This window comes from Mauremys reevesii, linkage group 23, assembly GCF_016161935.1.
Source record: "Mauremys reevesii isolate NIE-2019 linkage group 23, ASM1616193v1, whole genome shotgun sequence".
Taxonomy (NCBI): Eukaryota; Metazoa; Chordata; order Testudines; family Geoemydidae; genus Mauremys; species Mauremys reevesii.
The window spans coordinates 6,939,165-6,953,052 of NC_052645.1; the positions used below are offsets into that span (position 1 = coordinate 6,939,165).

The 13,888-nt window shown below is 47.4% G+C and overlaps 1 protein-coding gene across 13 annotated transcripts in view; it reads right to left on the bottom strand.

Moving 5' to 3' along the window:
- SCMH1 (Scm polycomb group protein homolog 1) overlaps nucleotides 1-13,888 on the bottom strand; it is a 293,217-nt gene that overhangs the window by 215,506 nt on the left and 63,823 nt on the right. For all 13 annotated transcript variants that reach the window (XM_039511323.1, XM_039511319.1, XM_039511322.1 and 10 more), the window contains one exon: nucleotides 604-836. In XM_039511323.1, the coding sequence (XP_039367257.1) occupies nucleotides 604-836 (233 nt within the window). The remainder of the gene's footprint in view (nucleotides 1-603; nucleotides 837-13,888) is intronic.

Below are 13,888 nucleotides of genomic sequence, written 5' to 3' on the forward strand. Positions count from 1 at the left end.
CTCTGCCTCCGCCCTCATCAGACCACACCCCTGCCCTGCTCTACCCCCACCACCGCCCTTATCAGACCACGCCCCACCCTGCTCTACCCCCACCGCCCTTATCAGACCACGCCCCACCCTGCTCTACCCCCACCCACATCAGACCCCACTCCCGTCCTTCTGTACCCACCACCCTCGTCTGTCCCGCCCCATCCTGATCAACCCCGCCCATATCAGACTCTGCCCCATCCTGCTCAACCCCGATCCCACCACCCTCAGACCACGCCTCCCGCCCTGCACTGCCCTCATCAGACCACGCCCCTCCCTGCTCTACCCCGCCCTCATCAGACCACGCCCCTCCCTGCTCTACCCCGCCCTCATCAGACTCTGCCTCCCACCACCCTCATCAGACCACGCCCCTCCCTGCTCTACCCCCCCGCCCTCATCAGACCACGCCCCCCCGCCATCATATCCAGGGTTTACAGTTTGGTTCAATGGCTCTCAGCCCCCTCACTATACAAAGTGTTCCAGCGCCCCTGCACAAAAACACAGCTGCTCTCCCAGAGGCACACACGCAGCACGCTCCATTCACGTGTGATCACAGGCACGTACCCTGTCACCTACCTTACTGCCAGGCTTTGGTCCCCTCTTTTTGGGGAATTTCAGAGGCTCCACAGACTTGGAGGGGGTAGGGATGGGGTGATGGATCAAGGCCTTGGGCGTCCGGCCGCGCTTCTTGCCCGACTTGCGACGCTTTTGCTCCGGTTGGGCCCCCAAAGGAGTCTTCATGCTGCTGTGCATGCTGGGCTTCTCGGCACTTCCTTCAGAGACAGGAAACGGGCTCTTTGGAATCACAACTGCAGTCAAAAGAACGATGATGATCATCATTGACACAAGGTTATGATGGCATAATTATTTGTGCACACAGCTGTGGATCAGAATACGAGTGGCTTCTATCTGTAAACGCCGCCATCCCCGGGTAGCAGCAACTTTCGCTGTACACTAGAGAGCTCAGAGCTAAGTGTGCAGATGATTTTTCTGCATCTCATGTAGGAACCCACATCTCTTGACTTCCAGTCCAGTGCTTTAGCCATAAGACAGTCCTTTCTCCGAAAATATGGGACATTCTGGCTTAAGTTAGGTGGACTGCTCAATTAGCATAAGAATGGCCATACTGGGTCAAACCAATGGTCCATCTAGCCTAGTTTCCTGTCTTCCAACAGTGGCCAATGCCAGGTTCCCCAGAGGGAATGAACAGAACAGGCAATCATCAAGTAATCTATCCCCTGTTGCCCATTCCCAACTTCTGGCAAACACAGGCTAGGGACACCATCCCTGCCCATCCTGGCTAATAGCCATTGATGGACCTATCCTCCAGGAACTTATCTAGTTCTTGTTTGAAACCTGTTATAGTCTTGGCCTTCACAACATCCTCTGCGAAGAGTTCCACAAGTTGACTGTGCATTGTGTGAAGAAATACTTCCTTCTGTTTGTTTTAAACCTGCTGCCAATTCATTTCATTTGGTGACCCCTAGTTCTTGTGTTATGAGAAAGGGTAAGTAACACTTCTTTATTTACTTTCTTCACAGCAGTCATGATTTTATAGACCTCTACCATATTCCCCCCGTCATCGCTTTTCCAAGATGAAAAGTCCCAGTCTTATTAGTCTCTCCTCATACAAAAGCTGTTCCATACCCCTAATCCTTTTTGTTGCCCCTTTCTGAACATTTTCCAATTCCAATGTATCTTTTTTGAGATGGGGTGACCACATCTGCAAGCACTGTTCAAGATGTGGGCGTACCATGGATTTATACAGAGGCAATCTGATATTCTCTATCTTGTTATCTATCCCTCTCCTAATGGTTCCTAATATTCTGTTAGCCTTTTTGACTGCCGCTACACATTGAACGGATGTTTTCAGAGAACTATCCACAATTACTCCAAGATCTCTAACTTAATTTAGCTAATGTAGACCCCATCATTTTATATGTATAGTTGGATTATGTTTTCCAGTGTGCATTACTTTGCATTTATCAACACCAAATTTCATCTGCCATTTGTTGCCCAGTCACCGAGTTTTATGAGATCCCTTTGTACCTCTTCGCAGTCAGCTTTGGACTTAACTATCTTGAGCAGTTTTGTATCATCTGCAAATCTTGCCAACTCGCTGTTCATCCCTTTTTCCAGTTCTTTTATGAATATGTTTAACACTACTGGTCCCAGTACAGACCCCTGGGGGATACGGCTATTTACCTCTCTCCATTCTGAAAACTGAGCCTTTATTCCTACTCCTTATATCCTATGTTTAAACCAGTTACTTCTCTCTTATCCCATGACAACTTATTTTGCTTAAGAGCCTCTGGTGAGGGACCTTGTCAATGGCTTTCTGAAAATTTAAGTACACTATATCCACTGGATCCTCCTTGTCCACATGCTTGTTGACCCCCTCAAAGAATTCTAGTAGATTAGTGAGGCATGATTTCCCTTTACAAAAACCATGTTGACTCTTCCCCAACAAATCGTGTTCATCTATCTGTCTGACAATTTTGTTCTTTACTACAGTTTCAACCAATCTGCCCAGTGCTGAAGTTAGGCTTACCAGCCTGTGATTACTAGGATTGCCTTTGGAGTCTTTTTTAAAAAATGGCATCACATTAGCTATCCTCCCATCATTTGGTACAGAAACTGATTTAAATAATAGGTTCCCATACCACAGTTAGTAGTTCTGCAATATCACATTTCAGTTCCTTCAGAACTCTTGGGTGATACCATCTGGTGCTGGTGACTTATTACTGTTTAGTTTATCAATTTGTTCCAAAACCTCCTCTAGTGACACCTCAATCTGGAACAGTTCCTCAGATCTGTCATCTAAAAAGAAGGGCTCAGGTTTGGGAATCTCCCTTACATCCTCAGCCATGAAGACCAATGCAAAGAATTCATTTAGTTTCTCTGCAATAGCCTTAGCTTCCTTGAGTGCTCCTTTAGCATCTCGACCATCCAGTGGCGGCCCCACTGGTTGTTTAGCAGGCTTCCTCCTTCTGATATATTTTAACATTTTTTTGCTGTTAATTTTGAGTTTTTGGCTAGCTGTTCTTCAAATTCTATTTTGGCCTTCCTAATTATATTTTTACACTTCACCTGGCAGAGTTTATGCTCCTTTCTATTTTCTTCAATAGGATTTAACTTCTACTTTTTAAAGGATGCCTTTTTGCCTCTAACTGCTTCTTTTACTTTGTTGTTTAGCCATGGTCACACTTTTTTGGTCCTCTTGTTTTTTTTTAATTTGGGTATACATTTAAATTGAGCCTCTATTATGGTGTCTTTAAAAAGTTTCCATGAAGCTTGCAGGGATTTCACTTTTGGCGCTGTACCTTTTAATTTCTGTTTAACTAACCTCCCCATTTTTGTGTAGTCTCCCTTTCTGAAATTAAAAGCTACCGCGGTGGCCGCTTTGGTATCCCTCGCAGGGATGTTAAATTTTATTATGTTATGGTCACTAATACCAAGCAGTTCAGCTATGTTCACCTCTTGGACCAGATTCTATGCTCCATTTAGGATTAAATCAAGAATTGCCTCTCCTCTGGTGGGTTCAGGACTAGCTGCTCCAAGAAGCAGTCATTTAAGGTATCAAGAAACTTCCTCTCTGCATCCCGTCCTGAGGTGACATGTACCCAGTCAATACGGGGATAGTTGAAATCTGCCATTAATTATTATTATTATTATTGAGTTTTTTATTTTTATAGCCTCTCTGATCTCCCTGAGAATTTCATAGTCACTATCACCATCCTGGTCAGGTGGTCAGTAGTATATCCCTACTGCTGTATTCTTAATATTCAAGCATGGAATTACCATCCCTAGTGATTCTATGGTACAGTTTGGTTCGCATCATTTTTATATCATTTACTTCATTGGCACTGAACTCCCTGAGGAGCAAGGTTCTAGTCCTACCTCTTCATATAAGTTACCTGGCTTGTCATCAAGTCCCGCCCTTTCTTTACCGTATGTAGTGGCCTGTCACAGAGAACATTCCAAACAGGAGGGCCAGTCAGCACCTGCCTGACAGTCACAGAGACAGTGCTGTTTGAAAGCCCCTTCTAGCACTTGCAGGCAAAAAGTCAAATCTGCAGTACCCACAACTTTCCAATGCATTGCAGCTGCGAGGTGCACCCTCCACTCTTGATCCCTACAGACTGGGGCTGCTATCCACAGCCCAAAGTGCTAGCTCCTGTCCGGACCAAATAAGATGGCATGCTCCACTCAAGGTACTGCCCAACCTAAATGAAGTGACACCCCAACTGCCTGCAGCTGGCACATGCAGTCCCTTCGCACTTCCTTCTTAGGGCTCTCCAGGCTGCAAGGTCAGGCTGCCCCAGTATCAAAACACAGCCCTTTGGGATACTTGCCTACTGTTAAAGGGGACAGTCCCTTTTTCCTCTCAGCCATTTTTTCAAGTTTCCTTGTTTTTCTGCATCTGCCCCCTTATCCCCCCTTAGTCACTCATCTGCTCATATACTCATAGGGACAGGAAGTGAAGTGACTCAGCTCCAATGATTAACATTTTGCTCTAGAATTTAAACATCTGTAAAAAATAAATAAATAAGGCCTAACATTTCAGGAATGTCCACTAATTTTGGAAGCCCAACCTGAGACACCAATGGATGTTTCAAATGGAGGCACATAGATTGGTAATTGCTTTTGCAAATGTCGATCAGATCTCTATCCTCATGGTCATGGAGAAACCTTCAACATGTGAACTGAGTGTATCTGATGCAGTGATGTCTGTAAACAACAGCTTCCAGAGGTGAACTGCCACTCTTCATCTCCCAGACTAGAGGACTCCCCATGTGCGAGGGCATTGAAATGACACCACCTCCTGAATTCCTCTCTCTTTAGTCTTTGCTCACAGGGGCAGACTCACCCCTTAAGTGACAGCCTGATATTGATTTCAACCTCTAGAGCAGTGGGTGGGAAGGTGGCTGGTCCTTGTGCATCTAGTGAGGAGAGCCCTGCGAGAACCCAGATGAACATGCTAGTCAGCAAGGGGAAATGCAGCTATGGATCAGCTGGGCAGTAAGTGGCTGATCACCCCATATCCTATCTCTGGCCATTAGAGGGTTACAAGTGTCTGAAACAGGAATGGGGTGGCCTAGCCTGCACTTCCAAGAGCTGTCTCACAGGCTTTGCCATCCTGAAGCCCTCAGCACCCAGATCAGCTGCCAGCGTCACCTAGGCACATAGGCTATTCTAGATGTAGGCTGGAGACTTCAGCTTCCAGGCAGGTGCCCCAGCCACAAGAAAGCCTCCTTAAGGCTATGGGCTCAAACCTTCCTCCCACCGCAGCCTCAGGGAAACCGCTAAGGCAGGAGTGGGGATGAGCAGCTTCCTCATTTACATCCAGGGAGAGACACCAGACCTTGCTGGTGCAAATGCAATGGCAACAAACGAACCAGAGAAGAGCATCCTGGGTCAAGACTCAGTGATGGAATGGAGGCCAGGCGGCTGTGGCTTTGTGAAGGTCCTCAGGCACTACAGCACCAGGGGCTAATACCTAGACAAGGGCAGAGTCGGGAGGGGCTAGGCGCCATGTGAGAGCAGAAGAGCCTAGGAGACGTGGTCTGTGAGAGGCTTGTGTGCACGGCACTGAGTCCATGAGCTCCAGCTACCAGCCACAACAGCAAGGGGTTTACTTGGGAGGAGGGATGAATACAAACTAAGACTCTTAAGTGAAAAAGTCAGCAGTGTCCCCCACAGCTCCTAGACCAACCCCTCGCTCCCACTGGTCACTGCTACAGGGGAGACAGCTGTCAGTCACAGAGCCCTGGCTATTTTCGCCAACTGTCAGAGGAGAGCAGTGGTGCTGTACGACCGTCTCTCTGGTGGGGGCTCAGGCTGGCAGGGTGAAGGGATTCCAGCCCCCACCTGTAAACAAGATGCCACACCCATGCTCTGGCAGAGGTGAGGTTAGCTCAGTGTCCAGTGGACACCGCAGGAAAGGCTCTGGGGTCCATTCCCATCTCGGCCATGAATCACTAGGCTCTTGGCAACTGACTCACGCTCTCTCTCCTGCAGCTTACGTGAGAAAAGGAGACTTGCTGCACCTGGTGCCTGGGCCATTGGGAGTCTAAGCTGCTTGCATGTCTCCCCATTTACCCAGCACCTGCTGGAATTGTTTACACCAGCGCAGCGTGGGCGTGAAACACTACGCTGCTGACAGAGCGTTTTAGACCCACGCTGTACTCACTCTGCAGTGGGGCAAACAACAACAACCCATCCCTGAACTGGGCCCACTGTACTTAGTAGGTGGATAATGTGAGTTTTAGGACGACTTCACTTTTAATTTCCTTGCTTTTATTATGTGCTTGGCTCTGTAAATGATGTGAAATTGGAGGATTTGGCCAAAAGAAATCTGATGAAGTTCAACAAAGACAAGTGCAGAGTCCTGCACTTAGGACAGAAGAATCCCATGCACTGCTAACAGGCTGGGGACCGACTGGCTAAGCAGCAGTTTTGCAGAAAAGGACCTGGGAATTACAGTGGATGAGAAGCTGGATATGAGTCAGCAGAGTGCCCTTGTTGCCAAGAAGGCTAACGGCATATTGGGCTGCATTAGTAGGAGCATTGCCAGCAGGTCGAGGGAAGTGATTATTCCCCTCTATTCGGCACTGGTGAGGCGACATCTGGAGTGTTGCGTAAAGTTCCCTCCCCTCCCCCCCACTACAGAAGGGATGAGGACAAATTGGAGATAGTCCAGTGGAGGGCAATGAAAATGATCAGGGGGCTGGGGCACATGACTTATGAGGAGATACTGAGGGAACTGGGCTTGTTTAGTCTGCAGAAGAGAAGACTAAGGGGAGATTTGATAGCAGCCTTCAACTACCTGAAGGGAGGTTCCAAAGAGGATGGAGATCAGCTGTTCTCAGTGGGTCTCAAGTTTCAGTGGGGGAGGTTTAGGTTGGATAGTAGGAAAAACTTTCACTCAGAGGGTGGTGAAGCACTGGAATGGGTTTCCTAGGGAGGTGGTGGAATCTCCATCCTTAGAGGTTTTTAAGGCCAGGCTTGACAAAGCCCTGGCTGGGATGATTTAGTTGGGGATTGGTCCTGCTTTGAGCAGGGGGTTGGACTAGATGAGCTCCTGAGGTCCCTTCCAACCCTGATATTCTATGACTCTATGATAAATGTCAGTACACTGTCACTCAGCAACCTAATTTAGTTTTAAAATAAGGCCTTTATGTAGTGGGAAGATATACAGAAAATGGGTGTGGGGTAATCAAGATTTATTACTACATGTCTGAAAGAGTATATTACAATAGCACAAGTGCAATACAAGCTGAATGTTTGAAATGGCTGGTTATTTTCCAGATGACTGTGGTATCTGCTACAGGTGGTAGTACTGCAGTTCTGTTAAACCTGTGATCAATCCAGGCCTTACTCAAACCACAGACAGACTTGGGCTGCTCTGGGCCCATACAGTACTGTCCAAGTTAAATATTAATATTTACTGGCATATGGAACTGGAATAGCTATTTCGGTGAGACTCTTTTGTAACAGACTGATATAGCCATGGCCTCAGGAGCTTTCATGGCAGTGGATCTCTTTCCTGGCTTTCTGAAGTTATGTTAACTGGAACCTTAAGGCACATCACCACATGCTGGAGTGACACGTAGTTCATCGGATTTGTGTAGGAGGAGAGGAAAGAGTTCCCTACATATTTTACAGGGTACCAGACTTAGCCATGCTGCAAAATGTCAGAATGGAAGGCAACTGCCACTTGCATGTGAGCTCCGGTTATGTAACCAGAGCCCTCATCCACATAGCTATACGATTCACGAATGATCAGCGGACTGACACTTTGTTATTTAGATCACTCCACGCGTTCTTAAGCTCCATGAACTGAACCTCCCTTGCTTATTGGCTCCTGGAAGAATGATCAGTTTTCTTCACATGTAAGGAATCGTGCACGATAACTAACCATTTCCCTCTATTCAGACAACATGGAATTCCCAGAGTCTGATCTCACATATCAAGAACCTGCTGCTTTATTTTAAGCCAGGCCTCCCTCTATTCTGCAGCTGTGAAACTTGCCACGGAATCAACTTTTTAAAAAAAATGTTTCAAGCCCTCACTATTGAAAAGAAAATCTTCCAAAAGTGCCCCAAGAGTAACTGATGCAGCAATGTCTGCATACAGCCTGAAACAGCTGTGAAAGGCGTGAACTATCCCACTCACTTTAAAGGAGCATTAACTCAAAAAATTGAACTGGGACAGCTTAAATGCCAACATTAACTACTGCCCTGCTGAATACTTTAGTTGGAACATCCAGCAAGTGTGCTTCTCCCACAGCCATAACCACTTCCCTATGCCTTCCCAAGCACTAAAAGCTCATACCGTCCTCTACCCAACTGTCAAAACTTCCAGCTTCCCCTTAGACAATTTCTACAATGCAGTCATATTGCCAGAACAAATATCTGTGGCACACTGAAAATGGGAAATTTAGGGCCCCAAGCTGAATAAATTGAATTTAGTATCAAATTAACACCAGAATTACATTACTGATTGAATTAGTAATTTATATATTAATTCCATAAAAATACATCTGCTGCAGCATTTCCAGCCTGCTGAAGCAGCAAAGACCCTTGCCAAAAAACGTAAGCCATCAGCTTCTAAAGGAATAAACATCTTTTCCCAGCTGTGGAATCCATGACGTATATGCAGTTGGTGTGTAGCACTGACAATAGTTGAAGCTTCACCTTGCTGTTAAATTCAGCTAAACTTTGTGAGAGATTCTACTAAAGATAAGTCTCCTTGGCACTTTAACCAACACCAGAAAACCGCAATTGTCAGCTTCCCATAGTCATGTCCAAGCCTAAATAAAATAAAAACAAGAATCTCTGGAGTCAGGCTGTACAGTGGAGTAGAATACGTACAGAGATGTAGGGTTTCCTGTCTGTCGTTCTCCTCCCTTGAGACACAGCAGTAGCCATTAAACAGTCAGCATTTACCAGCAGTTACCGTAACGGAGATCCCTGTTCTAAGCAAGGGAAATACTGATGCACCATGTGATAATCATTGGCAACTGATTTTCTAATAATGACCAGTGGTGTATGCCCACTGATCAAACAAGCAGGTAATGCACTAGTTCTGTCCAGAAGTCCACACAGTTCATCCATCTTTATTTAACATTCTCTCTACCTAAAATGGCTCTGAAGTTACTCTTCTTGGAGGGAGAACATGGTTAGTGGTTCCTTTTTGCTGTAAGGGCCCATGATTGGCAGACCCTGTCCCATACCACTGGTATGGCATGGGAGTGATCCAGCCCAGAAGAGAGATTAGAGAGATATTCAATGGAGATGGGCAAGTTTACCATGCACATAAAGACAGATTGATTCCAAAGAAAATCCTGTTAGGAATTTGCTGGATGCAAAGGCTCAAGCATGGGAATTGCAGAAGGATTAGCCTCCAGTATATGTCTAATAAGGAGACAAGGCATTGAGTGGAATCCTCAGATTCCTAGATTTTAAGGCGGCTGGAGAAGTTTCCCTCAGTGGTATCTGTCAGACTGGCTCTAGCGCCCTCTGGAGTTGCACGGTTATGCACTGGTATGAGGAGTGCCACCGGCCTTGCACCCTCTCAATTCCTTCTTGCCAGTAACTCCAACAGAGATGTAGGAGGGTGGATTGTGGAACAGACATGAGCAACACATCTCAAAGAACAACAATTACGAAAGTTTAAGTAACTGTTTTTTCTTCTTCGAGTGCTTGCTCATGTCCATGCCAAGCAAGGTGACTCACACGCGGTCCCCCCGGAGGTGGGCTCGGAGTTCATGGATATGCTGACTGAAACACTATTCTTCTGAAAGTGGCGTCGTCTTGGGGCTATTGGGTGATGGCGTAGTGGGATGTGAAGGTATGCACCAATGATCAGGTTTCAGCTCTGCAGATGTCCTGGATTGGGACCTGTGTGAGAAACGCTGCTGACGAAGCCTTGTGGAGTGAGTAGTTAGATAGACAAAGGCAGGACATTCGCCTGCTCGTAGTAGGCCCGAATACAGGTGAGGACGAGATCCTCTGGGCTCACACAGGAAGCCCTCTCATCCTTTCCGCTATTGCTACGAAGAGTTGCGTGGACTTGAGGAAGGTTTTAGTCCTCTCAATAAAAAAAGTGAGGGCACGCCTAATATCCAATGAGTGAAGCCACCATTCCTCAGTTCTCATGAGGTTTCGGGAAGAAGACTGGTAGAGACATGGCTTGGTTGTTATGGAATTGACACACCACCTTTGGTAGGAAGGCCAGATGGAGGCACAGTTGGACCTTGTCCTTAAAGGACACAGTGTTTGAAATCAAGGACCTTATGTCAGAACCACCAAAGACTGTTCTGGCAGAGGTGATCGCCAACAGGAAGGCGACCTTCTATATGGCATGGACATGAGCAAGCACTCGAAGAAGAAAACACAGTTACTCAATCTTTCGTAACTGTTGCTCTTTGAGATGTATTGCTCATGTCCGCTCCATGACCCTTCCTCCTACCTCTCTGTTGGAGTTACTTGCAAGAAGGAACTGAGAGGGTGCAAGAGCTGGTCTGACAGCTACCACTGAGGGAAAATTCTCCAGCAACACACTTAACATGGAATGGACATGAGCAACACATCTCGAAGAACAGTTACGGAAGGTTAGTAGAGAGAAGTAGCAGAGGGCACGATGCTAATGGCTTGAAGGGGGGACCCGTGAGTCTTGAAAGAACCAGGTTTAAGTCCCATGGGAGGCAGGGGCGGTCAGCTTGCAGACTTGAGGACAGAGCCTCTCCAGCGCTTGAGAAACCACACTGTCATCTTGTGAAAGAACACTGATCTGCTGTTCACCGGTGGGTAGAAGGCTGAGATGGCTGCTCAATGCATCTTGATAGATGCAAGGGCCAGGCCCTGCAGCTTTAACTGGAGCAAACAGTCCAAGACAGACTGCAGGAAAGATTGAGATGGGGAGAGAGAGCACGCTCAGAAGCCCAAACTGAGATGCGCTTCCACTTGTCCGAATAGATTGCCCTGGTGGAAGGCTTTCTACTATCTAGCAAGATCTGCTGGACCTGTTCCGAGAAAGCCTGTTCTTCAGGGTTCTGCCATGCAGCATCCATGCAATTACATGCAGGGAGGCGAGGTTGGGGTGAAGAAACCAGCCGTGGTCTGGTGAAATTAGGTCCGGATGGCGTGTGAGCGAAAGGGGAGTTGCTATCAACAGCTCCAGAAGCATGCTAAACTAGTGTTGATGTGGCCATGCAGGGGCTATCAGAATAACTCTTGCCTTGTCCCGTTTGATTTTTAGGAGGACCTTGTGAACCAAGGAGATCGGGAGAAAGGTGTAAAATAGGATCTGTCCACGGGAGCAGGAAAGCGTCGGAGAGGGAGCCCAGGCTGAGCCTGCAAAACTGATGGCACTTCCTATTCTGCCTGGTAGCGAAAAGGTCCACCTGGGGAGCCCCTGTTTTTGGAAGATGAACCTGTGACCTCTGGGTAAAAGGACCAGTCGTGGCGAGAGGAAAAGGATCCTGAGGTGAACTGCCAGTACAGTCCAGGCTCCTGGGAGATCTGACGCCTCAAGATGAATGGAGTGCATCACGCAGAAGTCCCACAGACAGCTGGCCTCCTTACACAAGGCCGAAGATCGAGCCTCTCCCTGCTTGTTGATGTAAAACATGGCCGCAGTATTGTCTGTCAGGACCTGCACCACCTTGCCTGAGATCTCAGGGAGGAACACTTGTCATGCTCAGCGTACCCCCCTGACGTTTATGTGCAGGGAGAGTTCTTCTTGGGACCACAGGCCCTGAGGTTGTTGAGGTGGGATCCCCACCCTAGGTCTTACCTGTCCAAGACTAAGGCTATCAATGGATGAGAGGTCCCCCACCATTACCAATCTACAGTCTTTCCATCTGTCCAGGGATGCGAGGACCAGAGGAGAGACCATGAGCACTGAGTCCAAGTGGTGTCTGCTCGAGGAGTAAACTTGCACTAGCCACATCTGGAGGGGTATGAGGAGCAGCCTTGAGTGCTGGACCACGTAAGTACTAGTATATGCCCCGGCAGCTTGAGGCAAATCCGAGCTGTTGTGATTGGATAGACCTTGATTTGGATATGAGGTCCAACATGGTCTGGAATCGGGCTTCAGGCAGGAAGGCCTTGGCTTGGGTTGAGTCAAATACTGTCCCAATAAATTCTATTCTCTGAACCAGGACAAGAATTGATATCTGCTAGTTTATCAGCAGACCCAGCACTCAGAAGGTGGCTTTGACCATGCTGATGCTGTTTTGAACCTGCCACCGACCTTTGAACATCCAGTCGTCAAGTTACTGGTAGACCTGGACACCTCACCGTCTGAGGAAGGCTGCTACTACTGCCATACACTTCATGAAAACCCTGGGGGGCTGCCGACAGGCCAAAGGGAAGAGTGGTGAATTAGTAGCCAGTGAATGGTGCAGGGAAGAGCTTTGCACCAATGCCAAAGTGCTTGGTTTCTAATCGAAGCAGCTCAGCTCTTAGGCTGGTCTGAGGATAGCCTTCTGCCTAATGTCAAGTATCAGAGGGGTAGCCGTTTTAGTCTGGATCTGTAAAAGCAGCAAAGAGTCCTGTAGCACCTTATAGACTAACAGACGTTTTGGAGCATGAGCTTTCGTGGGTGAATACCCACTTCGTCAGATGCATTCGACGAAGTGGGTATTCACCCACGAAAACTCATGCTCCAAAACGTCTGTTAGTCTATAAGGTGCTACAGGACTCTTTGCTGCTTCTGCCTAATGTCTCTGTCTTTTTTACTGTGGGGTCTGATGTCCTGACAGATCTGGCACTTGTCCTTCATGTGAGTCTTCGAGCAGCTGGAGTGCGGGTCACTCACAGGCATAGGTTTTCCGCAGGAGGCTCAAGACTTGAAGCCCAGAGATCAGGGCATGCCCGGCCCCTGGGGTGAAAGAGTCCCTCGATGACAGGAACTATCTATTTGCAAAAAGTGACAGAGTGTCCTGTGGCACCTTACAGACTAACTGTTAGTCTATAAGGTGCCACAGGACTCTTTGTTGCTTTTTAGAGATCCAGACTAAGACGGCTCCCCCTCTGATACTATCTATTTACACTAACTATGATAACTAAGAAACAAGAGAATCTCCAAAAAACATTGGGAAGAAATCCTTGCCAGAGTAAGAGGGGTCGGTAAGAAGAAACTGAGAGGGCGTGTGGCCAGCGGCGCCCTTATACCAGCATATAACCGCACGTCTCCAGAGGAGGTTGAGCCGGCACAATGGATACCATTGAGGGCAAAAACTCCGGCAACTGTGCACATGGTGCGCACACATCTAGCATGGAATGGACATGAGCACATACTCCAAGAACTTCACCCAGTAATTCCTGCATCAAGCTCAATTTCTGGTTGAGCTAAGGATCATTCAATCTGGATCTGGTTATGCTTTTGTTTGCTGGAAATCATGAGGTGCTTTGCTACACACTCCCCTCTTAGAGCTCACTAACTGGCAACTGTGCATCAGCACTGCCAATAACACAAAAGTTAGAGTCCCTTTGCACGCCCCATCCTGCTTACTGCCTTCTACTCTCCACTCGTGTGTAACTCTGCCCCTGCTTTGGGTAGATCAAGCCTGACACGGCCCTGTTCAAGCCAGACCTGAGCACCCAAAGCATAAGTGTGGCTAGAAATTCAAAGCGTGTGCTGAACTGTGTCTCAGATTCACCAAAATGTTCCACCCAATTACATGGGGATTATGAATATTTAGGGGAAGAGCACCCCATTTCTTAAAGGCTTAGAATTTTACAAGGTAGGAATAACTGCTTCTTTATTTAAATTCATGTTTGCATGTGTTTGGGTGAGATCCACATGCCTTGGATGTTACTGACGAAGCTGCTAGTTTAAGCTGTGGCTG